This window comes from Perca fluviatilis, chromosome 4 (genome assembly GCF_010015445.1).
Source record: "Perca fluviatilis chromosome 4, GENO_Pfluv_1.0, whole genome shotgun sequence".
Lineage (NCBI taxonomy): Eukaryota > Metazoa > Chordata > Actinopteri > Perciformes > Percidae > Perca > Perca fluviatilis.
In genome coordinates, this window is record NC_053115.1 from 17,318,305 (window position 1) to 17,337,146 (window position 18,842).

General features: G+C 41.1%; 1 protein-coding gene across 1 annotated transcript in view; it reads right to left on the bottom strand.

Annotated features, from left to right (window-relative positions):
• The window catches only part of celsr2 (cadherin, EGF LAG seven-pass G-type receptor 2), a 64,490-nt gene that overhangs the window by 31,165 nt on the left and 14,483 nt on the right, over nucleotides 1-18,842 (bottom strand). The window contains 3 exon segments of the mRNA XM_039798089.1: nucleotides 650-872; nucleotides 10,806-11,331; nucleotides 11,333-11,517. Of these exon segments, the coding sequence (XP_039654023.1) occupies nucleotides 650-872; nucleotides 10,806-11,331; nucleotides 11,333-11,517 (934 nt within the window).

Here is an 18,842-nt window from a genome sequence, read left to right on the forward strand (position 1 = left end):
ATTTTGGGAAATGAGCTTAATTACTTTCCTGCTGAAGTTAACTGAGAAAATGTATATAATTCTCATGTCGGTATGCTAAATATGAAGCTAGACTCAGCAGCTGGTTAGTTAGTAATTGTACCTAAAAATACTGGGCTTCACCTTGCTGAGGGAGACTGCGCTGAAATAGGCCAGCCGCTGACTCACAGCTCACAGCTCAAAGGAACACTGACCGAGATAAGATCAGACTCACTCTTGGCTGTGGCATTAACATCCTTATGTTACGCAAGTCTCCTCTCCAAAAACACAGCTCCTTCAGCTCAGCTACTGTCCAGCTTTTACCTCACAGTATAGTATGCACACCTCTAATGTGCAGTATGTCTACAGGGTAGTTCTGTATTTATAGCACAGGAACAATAATCTGATACCAAAGTGGCTCTACAGGAGATGGCTGTTGTTCAGTGAGCCCATTATTGTTATTAAACACCATTATGGTTACATAAATGTGAGGTGGAGGGAGTACACTTTAGTGAAAAGAAGAGCTGGAGAGCATGTAGAAGTAGGATGTGGGGGTGGATAAAGAGTGAATCACAGATTACTGAAAGGCGATGGAGCAGCGCAGGTGATCCAGGTGAGCTACAGCTTGCTGCAGGGAGGCGGAGGTGCTTACGTGAGAGAGAGGGTGAAGTGAAAGCGCTGGCGGAGGCCCTTGAAGGTCAGAAAGGAGTGCGGGGGGAAGTTGCGTGTGGTCATCTCACAGTAGGGCTTCTCGTAGCCGCCCGGCGGACAATCGCACTTAAACCCGCCGACCAGCAGGTTGACACAGGAGCCCCCGTTCTTGCAGACTCCCGGAGCACAGCGGCCCGAGCGGGACGACAGCTCGCAGAGCTCTCCTGGGCACAGAGAGGTGGATGGAGAAGGAGAAAGGTGGAGAGAAATGAGGATTAATATTGTTTGTGACAAGCAGCATCACCTTAGTCATCCCTGGGGCTTCCACCTCAGGGACTCCACACTGCTATATGCTTCCTTTCTGTCACTGCAGCTGTCCTATATGTGCCACTATAGAGGTCTGACATTTTCCGCCTGAAATTTACAGCTCTACTGTTTCAAACATACAGGAGACAATGAAAAATAAATGATTACATTGTTAACTAAGTGTATTAGAGGATAATAAAACTGTTCATAACTCTAACTCAAGAGTCAGAGTTATGAACAGTTTTCTCTTCGAGTGTCTCTGCAGCTTCAGTGTTTCTCTCTCCTCTGTGTCACACCCAGCGTGACTCCCCCTCCTCCCTCTGGGAATATGGTTGCAGTTTGTGCTGCATTCATATTCAGGGAGACAACTTGATGTCTCAAAGCAGTGAGTTGGAAGTGTTTATGCATTCAGAATCTGACGCCGTCAAACGCAATGATTGCAGTTTCTGCAGACTGTGGCGGCTCATGATGATTACTTTCAGCTTTTTCACACTTTACAGACATTTCATGAGTTCATTTTCAAATGTCAACCAGAAATAAATAGTTGTGTCCTTCCTATCAGACACTGATATCCATACTCTGATTTACAGAAGGTCTCTTCCAAAGTGAATCTATGTTGATGCTTTCATGATAAACACTTGTCAAACCGTTCTTAAATACCAGTCAAAGGTAAGTAATGGGTCACAAATAGGGCTCGAACTAACACTTATTTACATAATTGATTCATCTGATAATTATTTTCTTGATAAATTGATTTATTCTTTGCCCTAAAAAATGACAAGAAACAGTGAGAAATGTCCAAAACCCAACAATATTCAGTTAACTATCACATAAGACAAACAAATGCAAAATTGAAAATCTGAAAGAGAGCAGCGGAACTACTGCTTGAAAAATGACTTAGAGAATTAATTGATTATCAAAATAGTTGCAGACTTTTGACAACCTGTGAGATGGACAGGCTAGCTTGCTCTCCCGGAGCCACGCAGGCACAGAACGTACATGCTCAAGTGCATCAAGAGAACTTTTTGGCCAAGACACAGTCCACGTGAGGCGATGCCACAGTCGGCCTTCATCGCCACTACTTCTTTGCCGCCTGCCTAGTGCGTCAGCACCTTTATTCATATTGCGTTGATCCACGGTAGAGAGGTGTTTTCTATCTTCTATGATAATTTGGGATATATTTGGGTTTTGGACTGTGGTAGGGTAAAAAACAAAAAAATTATTAAGACCATTTTTCGACACTTTATAGACAAATCAATCAATTGATTGACTAACCAAGAATGTTTTTAAAAGATTAGTCAATGATAAAAAATAATGGTCTGTCGCACCCTAACATTGAGCTGAACTAAAGAAGGAGACAGACGACTGCCTGTCACACCAGGCCAACAAAGCAAACAGTTATCAATTTGAAGGGGACGATCATTACAGCAGCCAGACATGCACAGACAAAGATACTGTGTCCCAGGCCTTCGCCCTCCTCGGCCCTGCAGTCCGGCTCACATGTGCCGTTTGTCCGGATCCTCTGGATTGGGAGGCTGCAGCAGTTGCTCAGGCGAGACCGCGCGCTCCCATCCGTGAGTTGGAATTTGTGCCAAGCCACTCAATCAGCAGTGTGGAAGACTTCCGCTGTGTAGGCTACTACAGCACCACTGTAACACTGGCACACACACACACGCACACCCCCCACATCTTCATCCAACACAACTGATACACAGGCCTTTTATTTACTCTTTGACTATTAATCACTCTATTCACAGTCCGCTGAAAGCAAGTTTCTTTGTTTTATCACTGTGAATATCACGGGGTGAATCTATTCAGTCAAGTGAAGTCAAGAGATGAGACGTTAAAGTTGCTGAAAATGACACTGAACATCTTTCGATTTACAGAGACAAATAAAAACTTAATTCAGGAGACAGCGATTAAACTTTAAGCTGCCGTTTACAACAAGGAAACCAATTATAAAGGATATTAAATCATCACTTAATGTTTAGAAATAAGAAATACATGCTTTACAGTTTGGTAATGACTAAATAAAAAAAAACGTTCGGGTTGCCAGGTTGTGGGCCTAAATTCTATTAACATAGCTTGTTTAGCCTGCTTAGAGCTTTAATTCAAACAGAAAAACTCCTCCTCTGAACTGCTGACCTCCCGGAGGAAAGCTGCAGAGCATCGAGGCAAAACCTTTTATAAAAAAGAAGTACTAAAATGTATAACTGCAGCACTGATGGCTTATTGTTAAAACCCTCAACTTTTGAAGGTTTTGTTAATGGGAAGGGTTTCTTTGACTTGTATGTTCACTACCTCAGATCCCAAAAGGTCTTTTTATTTATGCTTTATAATGATTACTAATCTGTAAGACACCAATAAAGTGTCTTTTAACCTGAAGCCATCACTGACAACTTTATAAGTATGCCCCACTCTAAAGTGGTGTGAAAACTTGTAGCATGTCAGGGTCTCGGTGCCACTCTCTTTCAGAAGCAACAAAATGGAGCGCAGTAGCCGCGCTACGCTGTGAGCTCATGACAATTTACTGTCAGGTTCTTCCTGATGACAAACAGCTACTGCTGGCCAGCCGGCTGGAAAATAAAGCCTTTCAGTTACAGTGCTGTCTGCCTCGTTATTAATTCAGCAACTTGCTGTAGGCAATAAACTACTTGTGTTTCTTTAAGCAGTCACAGTGGTCAAACATTGCATCAGCAAACAGAGCTGTATTAAACAGAGCTGCTCGGATGGTCCAGTTACAGCAACACTGAGTTGGGCTTAACTGTGAAAAAGACAAACGTAACAGTACATTTTGGTACAAATGTATACAGATCTGGTTCACTGATACCTGACAAAATGCTCTTCAGTTCATCCCCGTGGGACGTCTCCACCCCAACAGCTTTTACGTTGCCAGGTGAGCAGCACAGCGGGCAGGGATGGGCTCACAGTCACAATTCTACAGAATATCCTGATCAATAATTCAAACACGTCTCCTGTGCTCTATTTACGCCCCTCTATAAGTCCATCCCAGTGCCCACACTCTGTGTTTGCTGCCAGCGTGAATCATTAAGGCAGGAAATCACATAGAGATACGGTTTTTATTTAGACAGAAGGAGTCTTTTCAGCACTTTCCTCTGTGATTTCTGTTACAGTAATTAAATCTGAGTATAAACTTGAGTGAACATATACTGACATTATATATATATATATATATATATATATATATATATATATATAGTATTCAAACTGAAAATCAAAGTGTGACTGAATTGATTAATTATATTTAAACACCACTTTGCAACCACCATATTGTAAAACGGTAAATATTAACACCTCTGGCGACACAAAAGCAGGTGACAATTTATCTGCTAAATGTATTTGTAGCATTTGCTCTTCCAGTACATCATAAATTGATCCCATAGATAGAGAGAGAGAGAGAGAGAGAGAGAAAGAATAAACTAAATGGACATCACGTGACAAAAGCCTGAACAACTTCCCGAAATTCAAACTTTTGCTGCAGATATTCACACTAAAAGCACACTAGCTCTTATTTATCTAAGACTACTGAACAATCAAAAGCAGTGTTAAGTTGTTATTAAATAATTAACCCCGACAAGAGAATAATCTAAAGATGTAGTGTTACTGTGCACCACCCGTGTGCAAACCGTGTTTCCTCAGAGATCTTAAACCTGAACAGGTGTGTCTGAGCTGCTGCTAGGTAACAGATGAGCATCTTCGAGTGGCTTTATCCCTCCAGACACACCAAAGACAACAAGCTCAGGGAAGCTGAGAGCAGGATCCACTTTCACTACAGCAGAGACTCAGATTGTTCAAATTCAGAGAGCAACCACTCAGGATTATTGAAGGTGAATGAAGACATGAACAGAATAGATATATGACCTCAAGCTATATCTGTGATCAAATCTTCTCGTCACATCGCAGGTCGTCTAGAGCCTGAGGACCCAAACACTTCTCACGCAGACACCTCAACAAAGACGCAGAATAATTCTGCTGCACTAAAAAACTGATACACCTTTTTTGACACAATTACATATTTTTCATTGTATTTTTTGTTATTCTTTTATGATTCTTGACATTTGCAGTACAGTTTTTTTTCTTTTCTCCTGCTATGTTTATTGTATGCACCAAACACTGAGGCAAATTCCTTGTATGTGAAAACTTACTTGGCATAAACCTGATTCTGATTGATTGAAATATGTTTCTGCATACAATTTTTGTTATAAGCAAATGATCAAAGTCATTACCGCAGCAGATCATATAATATTAGGATCTTTGTTGCATGTCATCCATCCCTTCCCATCTTTCTCTCCTCTGTGTCCTGTCATCTCTCTACGATCTACTATCAATAAAGGCATTAAATGCACAAAACAATAGTGATACAATTTTCCGTTCGGTTTCAGACCAATGCTGACTTTATAAAGGGGATCGGACCAGATATGACCGATCCACATTATATTCAGTTTCTTCGTAAGTGTCATTATTAAATTAAATTAATGCCATCATTATGGCACTGCTATGTCACAAGCTCACACAGTGAGGTATACACATTTTAATTTGAAAAAAAAGAGCAGTGGTGTGGTTCAGGAATCTGTATTGGCTGATATAGTATGTGTTTGGCAACGTTCTTTTATTCACACCATCTCTCAGAGGCAAATTATAGTGGCTTTCAGTGTTTGGCATGTGTTCATTTCAAACACTGATGTGAGGTGATGTGAAAAAAGCAGGAGTGTGAACATCCACCCGTATTTGCTCCAAAAGCATGTCTGTGTATTAAAACACCACAAATGGATTCGCGATTATTCACTGAAATACAAGAGAAAAAAAAAGGTCAGCAGTTAGCTGATGAATGATCATCACAAACACACATTTTCATACAGATGAAAAAAAAAGTGAATTGCTCACATTGTGTGTTTTAAGATAAACATGAAAGTAAAAGGAGAAAAACATGTTGTTCTCAATCTACGGAATGACTCAGCCGAGCCAAATCATTCACTCAGTTGTACTGAACAGCAAAGACGATGGCTATATATTTTTTTCATTTTCTCTCCTGCTACCATCTGGCAACGCCTACGGTCCAACACACACACACACACACACACACACACACACACACACACACACACACACACACACACACTATTAACACATATACATTCCACAGATTGTCTATCCAACTTACACAGAGAATCACAGCTTTTCAGCACTACCTACCCACCCGAATCACACAGCATGAGCAATTTAGAACACACCCACCCACCCACACACACACACACACACACACACACACACACACACACACACACACACACACACACACACACACACACACACACACACACACACACACACACACACACACACACACACACACACACACACACACACACACACACACACACACTAAAGGCTGGAGACTGGTGAACTCAAGGTTTACTGAAGCAGAACAGTGGGATTTGTAGATCACAGAGGAAAAAATATGAAGTCTGAATGACCTTGTTTGATCAGACTGATAGCGTGATTCAAACATCTTAAATCATCAGCTACTAAACCACATTCACTCTCACATAACTTGAGTTGTCTGCATCCTGGATCTAATAGCACCTGGGTCTAAAACCCCTACTGACAGAGATTAATGCAGTTGATTGTGGTCCCTGCTACAGTATGAAAATACGCCCACTTCACCCACTCACACATTCACTCTCCGTCTCTGCCCATTCGCGTTAAAAGCACCTACAGTTCAGCTCCAACACCCACAGCTGTTCATAAGAATATGTATGTGCCACTCAACCTGAACTCTGAGTGACTGAGCCCACACATTCGAATGCCCGACACTATTTCAGGTTTCATAAACAGCGACATAAATAGGTGAAAAAGCCTTTTAATGTTTGACGAGGAATAATGGAAGCAATGTCATTACAGAGAGCACACAGACAACTGCTTCTGCTTTCCAGTTTAGATATTTATTTTAAAAGGAGAGCTTGATTTAGATAGAAAATGTGATCTGTAATTTTAGTTAAAGTGATCATTTATCACAAGTTTTTACAGAAAGTGAAGTGGTCCATCATCAGCTCCAACTTCTGCAATTAGATAAGATGAAGTCACAGCTGCTGGACACCTGCACATCAATGTAACGATTCTAAATAAATAAAAAACGTAAGTATCATCTCAAACAACCATAATTGGAGAATTAATATGTAATGTACACAACTATAAACCCTAATTTGTAGCACTTTATTTTAATTTTGATAAAACTGTGGTGGAAGAAGTACTCACAAAAAGTTAAAGTAACCATTATAATTATAATCCCCTATTTCAGAATATTACAGAATTGGGATTATAATCCATGATGCATTCAAATCACTTACTTTTAACTATTTTATACTGCTGGGTAGCCTTAACTATAATAACACATCAGACTCTATTCGTTGATTCTATCTTGTATTAATAATTTGTATAATAGTATAGTATAATAGTATTTATAATTAACAATCTGAATCTGTAAAGTAACTTAAAAAAAGTAAAGTGACTAAAACTGTCAACGAAATGTAGTGCCGTTTTATATATATATATATATATATATATATATATATATATATATATATATATATATATATATGAATATGAATATGGAGGTAGAGGTTCTAAGTTGCATACAATTGATACTTAAGTAAAGTTAAAGTGCCTCAAAATTGCTTGAGTAAATGTACTTTATGTTACGTTACGTTACATCACTGGATTTAATAAACCAACTAGCATGGTAGCAAGACAAGATGAAACTCACATTAGAAGTCAGGGTTTGACCCATTTAACCTCTCAACAAAAAGATGGGGCAACTACCCAAATATTCATAATGTATAAATTAGCATATTTTAATTTGCTTCCTCTTTTAACTCTTTTTCAACTCCTCCATTTTCCCCTTAACCATAAAACGTATGAGCAGGCAGTGTTTAACCCTTTGAGGATGTGAATAATTTCTGGAGCAGAGACTGAATAACAAGTCCTGCAACCAGTTCGCAATTCTGCTGCCAACAGTAATACATTCATTCTTCATTATTGCTGCATAAGGAAGCTTCTGTTCTCTCCGTTTCGACATACTGTGTGCTTTGTGATGTATTTTTTCATCTCAGGTATTTTTACCATGGGGCATTTTACAGCCAGGGGACACTCTCCATCTGTAGCCATCTATAATTAATAATTCCCTTCCATTATTCCTCTCAGTGATACTCCTCTGGACAGAGAAACTGCTGTTGTTTTGTTCACAAAGTAAAGATTCCCAGTCCCCAGCCTCCAAATAGACATCAGAGAGGAAACAGAGGTTGTATCAATGAGGATGTTATATCATCAGTCTTCCTGTTCTTTGAAACAGTCCACTCCTACAGCTCAGGATGAAGTTGTGAGTGTAGGTGTAGATAGATTGTAGGTATAACAGGCTATTCAAAGGCAGCATAAATAGAAATGGATTTTGACCAAAAATGCAGCAAAATGAAGCGTAACAACAAGGTCACTTCAACTTGATCTGGTAAATAAACCAGATAAAGAACAAACAAACCAACTGATCTGATGTGGCGTTCGGCCTCAGTTACGATAATGTACTTCTAAAATTTACAGAAATGAATAGCAACTGTTTACTTCTGCTGTGGCTGACTGCAACAGGGATAATCAGATCAATAACTCATCACTCAGCCTTCAGTATACAGGACAGTCTGTGTTTATAAAGGGCCAGGTTCAATAAAGAGCTGAAGAGGGGCGTGAATGGGACAGATGTGGACATTAAAGCTCCCATGGGATCTTGGTGAAGGAGAAGAAATTAACATTTTGAAGGCTACATGGGGACACAGCTTGGCAGAAATTGTGCCCTTTCACCTTTTAGTGTCACTACGTTTGAAGACAGGAAAATTATTCAGTGGGAATTCATGTGGGACAGATAGCTAATCCCCCTGCCTTAAACAGTGATTGGCGATTCATCTTAAACCGTAGACTAACCAAGTACGGTAGGCTCTGGATTTCTCCACATACCAAAATAGGGTGCTGTAGTAAGGGCGATACATGTATCTAAAGAGTTTGGATGAGAGGTAACATTTGCCAAACTAATTGGTATGCCCTCATCCTAAAAGCCTTTCCTCTTGTATAATTACAAATATGAACAATAAAGTATAAATCTAACCTTGTTTACTTGTCCAAGTATGTTTCTCCATAGTAAGCTACAGTCTGACCTTACATTTTTCCTTGTCATACTTGACTACGGTGGAGAGAGTCAGCAGCTTCAGGTTCCTAAGGGGTTCACATCAGCGAGGGTCTGACCTGGACACCACACAAACACCATCACAAGGACAGCAAGACAGTAGTCTTGCATTGCCAGACCTATCTCCACAGCGCCGTGTCAGTGCTGGAGAATGGCCTGGCTACACTATTTATCCATTCTGGGATAGGGGGAAAAAATGCTCTGGCTTGTTTGTATTTCTTTAAACCAATCACAACCGTCCTAAGCCCCGGATGCATCGACAGTGTCCTTGCAAAATAGATAGCGGAGATAGCGGAAGGGGAGGGACATCTGGCGCGTGAGAGATGTGCCAGATGTAAGGCTTTACTCCAGCAATGCACATGCCTTGAGCCAGACTAGCAAGACAGCAGCTCTTCTTCTTCCTCAGGCTTAGGAGGTTCAACATGGACTCCAGGATACTGTTCAACTTCTACAGGTGCACCATCGAGAGTATCCTGACCAGCTGCATCACCACCCTCAACCATAAGGCTTTACAGACGGTGGTGAAAACTGCTCAGCACATCACCAGGACGCAGCTGCTATCCATGGAGGACTGCTACACCCAGCGGTGCAGGAAGAAAGCCAACAGGATTATCGGAGACCCCAGTCACCCCAGCCTTAAACTGTTGTGCCTGCTGCCGTCCAACAGACGGTACAGAAGCATGCGGTCCAGCACCACCAGGCGAAGGGACAGCTTCATCCCGCAGGACATAAGACTGCTGAATTCTTGAGCTCTCAAACTCACCACTGTGACAGTCTTCACTTACACCGCACTGCACACTTTTCCTTCAAACTACCTTTTTTTTACCTGAACACATGGCAGTTTACATATATATTTTTCGTCTACCACAGCATTATATTTTATAATATATTTATTTTATTCTACTTTTATATGTTATTTTTTATTCCTATTTTAATCAGTTTTATGTCTTGGATTCACATTTTTACTGCATGTTTTCCCGTTACACATTTTGTAGTAGCACTGTTGGAGGGAGCTTGAGAACAAGACTTTCATTGCCAATGACTGCTCCTGTAATTGTTGTGCACATGACAAAGATTTGACATTTACTTAAATGTAATAATACTTGGACAATCAAGCTCTACACTGCAGTACAAGACCAATGCTGCGCCTTTATTTCCAAGTCTTCTACATGGATCATCAACTGGTAAGGATGCTGAATTCTGTCTTGGGATTCATTAGCTTTAGCTTCTTTGCGTATTTAAGACCTTTTTACGTGTTTCTTGTTTTAAAACGAGCCAGCTGGAGACAAACATTTCAGTCAACTCATGTCAGTCAGCTTTAGTTTTCATTTCAGCAGACAAATTCAACATATTCCCACTAGAAATGAGTAGCCTGCTTTTGTGTCTCTCAATCTTTTCAAAGAATTTGGAGTGGTAAAACTATCACTATTATTATTATTGTAAACTGCTTTATGTGCCATGTGAGAATGAAAAACTTGACAGGCGTAGCAACAGTAACTAAGGAAGGTCAAGTGATTAATGAAGCCAACAGAGAAGACTACCTGACTGACAAAATAAACAACACTGCTTCATCAGTAATTAATTGATGTTAAATGAGGGCTCTCACCTGTGTATTCCTCAAAGCACTCGCAGGTGTAGCCTCCCTCTCGGCTGCGACACACACCGTGAGCTCCGCAGGGTTTCGAGTAGCAAAGGTCAATCTCCGTCTCGCAGTAGTCTCCTGTGAAGCCAGTGGGACAGCGGCAGCGCAGCCCGGCGATGGGGTGGATGGGTCTGAACAGGATGGTGTCTGATGCAACAAACGGCGCCAAGCTGTCGAACTTGAGCACAGACACACACTTCATGTAGTTCTCACAGGGCTCCCGAAGGCAGATGTTGTCGTCAAAGGGAAGAACTTCCTGCGAGGAGATCTTAGCGAGGAGGCTGCGGTTCAAGTACAACCTCTCCTGAAGTTCCTCCGAGCCGAAAAACTCTCCTCCACCTCCACTTTCAGCCCCTCTCCCAGTCCTGTCCCCTCCTTGGCCGAGCCCTCCAGGCCGCTGGAGTCCCTCCCCCAACACAGGCACAGCCACAGAAAGGCTGACGTTGAGGATGCGAGCGCTGACGTCCGTGTCGTCTTGGATGTTAAAGATCGACCGCGTCAGTTCGGGGCGGAGCGCGGAGCCACCCAGGCAACCGGGCCGCGAGCGCAGGCGGGGAGAGGAAGTGCTGGCGCTGAGGTTTTGGCTAGCCCCAACGTGATAGTGTTGGACACATGTTCTCGGTGATGATAGTGACTTGCATGGCGCGGAAAGCGTGGAACACCGAGTGGACACCATCTGAAAAAGACCAGAGGGAAAGAGTGATTAACGTCAGAACAAGGGAAACTTTAATTTATGTTTTGGAGGTGTTCTTAACTAATTGCCCAACATAAGTCTCTTTTGTATAAAAGTAGTAAGGACGATGGTGAACCATTGATGAAGTTGGATGAAGATGGCTGGATGTACTCCGGGATTTATGTTACATTGTCACTTCATGTACATTTTTTTTGTGAGCTTGCATTTGTTTGACATATTTTAATCATATGCTTTATGTATTTTGTTATGTTTTTGTAATATGAGACTGTTAACATCAGAGCTTAGCAGAAGTCATTTTTTCATCCAAAGCACTTCAAAATAATAATAATAATAATAATAATAATCAAACTCAAACCTCTGTGAGTGGACTGTGAGCTGAGATTGTTAACATTAAAGGCTGGTGATATTCTATATTTATAAAACAAATCCAATAAATAGATTAAAACAATATGTTAGTGTGACTCTAAACACTTTCTTACCTAAATCTTTAAAATAACGGTCAACGTGAATATGTAGTACTTTGATTTTTTTTAAATGCTAAATTATTTCCTAAAACAGCGGGGCACTGTAGCTTTTAGCAAACGTTACTCAGACAGGAGTGAATACTATATTTGTTGGGAACTATTTTCAGATGCGGATTAATACAGATCTGGTGCTCTAGTGACAGCAGCAGGACGGTGTATGTAGGATTGACTCAAAACAAACTACAGTGCCATGTTCATGAACATGTCACGTCCAAGGATGCGGCTCATTAACGTTATGTTGTAAACAATGGAGCTCTACGGCACAGAGAAATAAGATACATCAGGCTTTGGATACACAGACAATACTTAATGGGTTCAATACATTCTTGGTTTTGGTCTTTTCCTGGGATTTATTGACAATTAGAAAAAAAAGAGAATATCACCAGACCTATCCTTTAAAGCACATGTGTCAAACTCGAGGCCCGCGGGCCAAATTCGCAGATTTTGATCTGGCCCGCATGTCAATTTAGGTTCACAATAAATTTTGGCCTGTCTACTTTTTGTAGCTTTTTCAATGTTTTGTCATTTTGTCGCTTTTTCTGACGTTTTTGTCACTTTTCTCCATTTTTTGTTGCTTTTTTCTTTGATGGATTAAGTTACTTTTTTGGGGGCTTTAGGGCAAACTGTAAGTGAGAAGGCTATATGAGACACGCAATAATCCAGTAAAAAATCCTTGACTTTTTCGATTAAATGAAAGCATGTGGATAAACTAAACATGTCTGGCCCTTGATGTGATTGTTATTTTCACGTGTGGCCCTTAGTGAATTTGAGTTTGACACCCCTGCTTTAAAGGATGTTTTCATTTGATATTGTATGAAAAGGTGAGTTGATAATCTTGAGGCCTAAGAAAACCAAAATCACCAGCGATTGAAGAATCAACACACAACAACAGTAAATGCAGGATTGATGCAGGTACAGGCATGGTGGAGGATTTATTCTGCAACAGCTGCTCCTGAATCATGGGGTTTAGGTATTTGCAGCAGACCCGCATGTGTAAACAGAATAACAACATGGTTGTTGCTGTAAATGTAGCTGATAATGAAGGACTTAAAAGCAAAAATGCCACAAATTGACATGTTAATGAATATCAACACTTTTATTTACTCATATTCTTGACTCAGACAAGTGGGTTTTTTTTGTTTTGTTTTTTTGCTCATGTGCCAGAACAGATAACGTATGCCAAGACTAAGTGTATGTTTTCTTTCAATACCCTCCAAGTTTCTAATCAGCAATTTCACGCCTGTATTCACAATTCCCTCCTTCTTTGCTTTGTCCGGAAGCAGAGATGCTACTTAATTATACATGCTTCATACTCTCAGATTTAACGGTTACAGCATTTCTCAGCTCAGCAAGCGTCTTTTATCTTGTTGTTTTGATCCTGTTAATGTTTTATCTTCTATACATTAAATCCTTTGGCTATGACTGAAGACATGTATTGTTTGTCTGCTATTATACAGTAGCTCTTGACTGTACAGTACATTAATTCCCATGTTAGGCCTTTATCAGCCAAGTCAGACTTAATAATGTAGATGTTGCTGTTGGTGAATAAAACGCAAATTATTCTGTTTCATTGTGTTGCCGTGCAAGGTAAACATACTTAAGGCTATGTACCCCATTTACATTGACTTTGTTAAGCTTATTTCTTGCTTGTTTTTGACTACTGTAACCAAATTTACAATAAAAAACAACATTATCAGCTGAAAGTCACTGACAGGAGCAGTCAGAGCCCTGCTCACTGAGGAGTAAAATTATAATGAAAACAGGCTTGATCCTAAACCATCCAACCACTAAGGGAAGTTCAGTATGTTGCTAACAAGCACAAAACCTACGGATCTTAGTCCGTTAAAGCTTTGAGGATGCTCTAAATCCAGCAGACAGAGAAAGTGTGCAACAAATGCACAACTTAACCTGGATCATTCAGCTCTCTGCCCGGTGACAAGAAGTCACAGTTGTCCCATAGTGGCATAACAAACAGTTTGCATTGCGTCTATCTAGCTTAATATCCGGGGAGAAAAGTGCCATTAACACCTTAAAAGTTTCTGACTCAGTAATATCAGTTACACAGAAATATCTATTCTAGGTTAAGTTTGCTAACATTAGACTTAATATGCTACTGGTCATACCATACAATAAGGTTGTAGTAGTAAAACTCCCAGGTATAATTAACTGACAAATTGTGTGTTTGATTGCTTGTGAATTTAACTTTTCGTTTGTAATTGGAGGATTATGTCATTTTGTCTCTCAAAAGTTTCATAGTCTACTTTAAGGTCACAGAGAGACCACGATCATTTTGTCTATCTCACTGATGGCCTGCAGTTTTCTGTAGCCTCAAGAGCAAACACAAAACGAGCTTAATCAAATCAAAAGTGTCATGAAAACAAGCCTCCCTCCAAAATAATCAATGGGACGCTTTGTTTGGAGCGTCTGGATGCCGGCCAGAGAGCAGAACCTGCGAGCAGGACTCACACAAACAAACAGCACTGCCCAAAGTTACCAGATCTCTGTTTTGGCACTGGGCGAGTTTAAACACAGAATGCCAAGGGAGGGGGGAGGAAGAGGAAGAGAGGGGGTCATAAAGGAAAAGAGACAGAAGCATGTTTGACACGGCTTTAATCCTTCTGCTTTCAGTCAAGCGCTTCCAGCACAGTAATAATACAGGGCCTTAGCAGAGGAAGTGGGGAAAAATCAAAGTACAGAGACGAGCAGGGTTGCCCCTTTTATTCACACTTTACTGTAAACACACACACACACAAACACACACCTGTGCACACAAGAAAACATTTGCATATAAGAGGGGAGAACATAACAGGAAGCAATGACAAAGGCAGAGCAGGTCATAGTTAGGGCTCCTTTTCAAATAGAGGAGAAATTTACAACTTCAGATGCAACTGATGATTGTTTTCATTATCAGTTTATCTGCTGATTATTCTTATGCTCTTTTAATTAATCCTTATAACCAGTGGTTCCAAACCTGGGGGTAAAAAATGTCTTAATATAGCTTGCCTAAAACTCAAAAATATTCAATTGACAGTCATCTTTTAAAATGACAAGTGAAAGCAATACTTTTTTAGTGTTTTCCCTAAAAAAAGATTTATCAATTATCAAAATGTATTGACTTGAGTTTATTGACTAACTGAAAATATATATTTTTTGCATAAAATTGCATTTAGGGCAGCAAACAACGATTAATTTCATAAATCTGCTTATTTTTCTTTCTTTTTTTTCAGGAAAAATGCCCATTTCAATTGCCCAGTGCCCAAGTTTAATATCATCAAAGACTAAAAAATTTTTTTAATTTTGAGAAGCTGGTACCAGAGAATTTTGCCATTTTTGCTTAAAACGATTGATAAATTATAAACATCTTCTGTCCATTGACTAATTGCTGTGGGTCTAATGTTAAGATAAGAACACACACACACACACACACACACACACACACACACACACACACACACACACACACACACACACACACACACACACACACACACACACACACACACACACACACACACACACACACACACACACACACACACACACACACACACACACACACCTCATTGAAATATCAAGGTGCGTTCGACATGCAGTTACAATCTGTCTGTGAAAATCTGTTTTATTTATTGTGTTTCCAGATTTAAGACAGAGTGTTTTGTGTCGGACAGAGTTTTGGCAGTGTTTGAACTGACAAACCTCATGGGAAACAAATATAATACTGACTGCTGTAGCAAGTGGTGTTATTATACTTTCACAACATTTTACTGACTGTAGACACTAAAATCCTTTCTAACTTGAAGAAACAAACCAACAACAATCTACTCTCTCCTGCCGCCAGTTTTCTCTTCATCCATTTAGCTGGAATTATAACTGATACTCTGCAGGAACAGTAGCCAGTTCTCAGTGAACAGAGGCTCTTAAAGGTTAGGCCACATATAAGGACAGACATCGCCTTAATTATGTCCTCTGCCAATTCGCATTCTTGGTCGGGAGCTCGGGCAGAGATCCAGACGTAGACGCAGCGCTGGGAAACTGAGCGCGAGGAGAATCTCCTCTGAAAGGAACCAGACCATCCTTCAAAGAGGTCATTCTCCATGGAAGGATCCTCCGCTCAGGAACCGAGGGTAAGCGGAGCGTTTTGGGCCAAAAAGGAGGAAGAGGGGGATGCTTAGTTGGTGATGGGACAAGGTGCCAACTCTGAAGTGTGACACTACTCTCAGCCCAGAGCTCAAGCCCCTCTGGGCCTCTGGGTGCCAGGAATGCTCTCAGCTAGGAAGTGGCGCCAGGGAAAAGATTAAACACACACTGTAGGACTGCCAAGACTGTGTACAGCATTGTGTATGTGTGTATGTGTGTATGTGTGTGTGTGTGTGTGTGTGTGTGTGTGTGTGTGTGTGTGTGTGTGTGTGTGTGATGTATACATCATTGTACATTAAAGCACTGAAGATGAGGAAAACAGGCTTCATGACATTTAAAAAGCAAAGTCTTTATTAAAAGGGGCTGTACTGTTAAAAGCAGCCTGGTCTCACAGAATTCTGTGAAATGATCACGAACTGTTAACACAGTTGTGATGTTCCGTGGTGGTGGCACGGAATGTGTGAAAATTCCGTGTGGCCACCACAGAAAACAATGCCAACGTAACGTCAGTGAGAAGATGACGTAGCATCAGGAGCGACTACGGCAGCGAGTAGCATGAAAGGCCGAAAATCTGCGTAGGGAGATTGGTTGGGGTGGTGGATGGGTCAAACAACACAGGACTTTCACCCAGGAGAGCAGGGATCATGTCACGTTTCCTACACCTGACCGTTGCTTTCTTCTTTTCCTAAACCCAACCGTCCCGTTGTTGTCCTGCGTGTCATGGAAACGTAAGCCCACCAACGACCTTTTCCTTAACTTAAGGGGCCGTGTTCATTTCACAGAATTGTTCCGTGGGCCCATCACGGAATTTCCACAGATCTTGAGTTAAGGGGCCGTGTTCGTTTCACGTAATTCTGTGAGATCAGGTTGGTTAAAAGTGGTCTGGGATTGCCTCCACGCGGCTCTCACAGACTGTTCCCCAACTCGTCAGCATCAGATACCGATGCACAACGCACTCACATGCATGCGCAGCCGGACCGGCCTATATCTTTAAAACTTGATCAAAAATGCATCAAAAAATAAATACATGAAAAAACATAGCTTTTTTCTGTAGGTTGAGCATTTTCCCTTTTTAAGCTCACATACTCCAGCATATAAACAGAATACTCTGAAGCTCTTTATCCTAATATGAAATCAAATCAGGCATATGCGGAGCCAAGAAATCCTACAAGACATCTCCGACAACAAACTGGCATGTAAACCAGCGTAGTCATTATGATTTACAGTCTCTCAGAGACGCACAGAGGCCATGTTTGACTGTAGGTTGAGGTCTCGACACAGAGAACATAAATTATCAGCCAGGAGGTTGGGGGAGTGGAGATGTACAGCTTTTTATCTTTGAAATATTAAGTGAAACCCAGTTTCAACCTTCAAGAAAATTATGAACGACAAATACTCCACTGACACAATGTTATATGAACACAGAGAGCATTTATTTATTTTTGTTTAAAGCCTACTAGGGATCTTAGTGGCCGGGGTAATGAACTGCTGAGAGAGACAGAGAGACAGAGAGAACAAATCGGGGAGACTGGCCTAATTAGAGCACAAAGTTGCCATCAAATCTCCCAGTTGAATTCCCAGAAAACGTCAACAAAGTCAGGGTGGATAAAGATCAGAAGGACTGTGTGACCAAATTACTGAAGACAGAGACATCACCCACAAGAGCAGGACAGAAACCCTGATCCTCTCTCTCAGAGCTTTGCCTGTGACTGTTTAGCAGTTGTTTATGCTCTTCGCTCTCTGTTTCAAGATTATATTGGCATATTTTTGCTTTTTTGTCTGTGTACAGAAGAGAAAATTAAAGACAGAGGGGACAGCAAGCTACAAATGTAAGCCTGAGCTGAAAGCCATGAGTGTGTGAACACTTAAGCTGTGTCCCAATCCAGGAGACAGCAACCAAAGGACACAGCGAATAAGGGCATCACCTTCAGAGGACTGAAGGTTAGTGGGCTGAACCTGCACCTCCTCTACAGATAAGCCTGCAGAGGATCCACTAACGGCTTCAGTGCTGCCAGCATCACAGAAAGCTAACGGAGCATTATAGGTCTTCATCAACTAAAACCAGAAAGCTGCATTCAAATGACTGAAAGTGGTTGGAAAACAGCTAGAAAGTTAGACCGTTAGAAAACTGTGACATCCAGTTTACGAGTTTTGACGCAAACCAAGGCTTGTGATGAATCTACAGTTAAGAAATATAACTTACAATTCTCTATCACAGCATGTGTCTTGCTCAGAGGTAAACCTGGCTGCTCCGCCTCCTAATGTGCAGGTTAAACACTGAGCCAATGAAAACACCTTCTAGTTATTGTGGGGAGGGGAAACACATTACAGACACTATAAAAAGACCATTTATCATCATGACAGCGGAGAGACGATAAATAATCGCACTCAAGCATCCATTCATCACACGTCTAACGGTTCCACGTAAAGAACGCCACAATCAAAACAAAACCACGTTAATAATTCTGTGATCCGGAGCGGCCGATACTCCCTCAGAGGCAGCTGTGTGTTTCTCTGCGGATGTGTGTCATGACAAGGGGGAACCTCCGGGTAAGAAGGTAATGAGGTTGAGCAGAGCCTGTCTTAGTTGTTTAGCATCAGTACACTACAGTATGTGCAGCACGCACAGAGTACTCACTACATCAA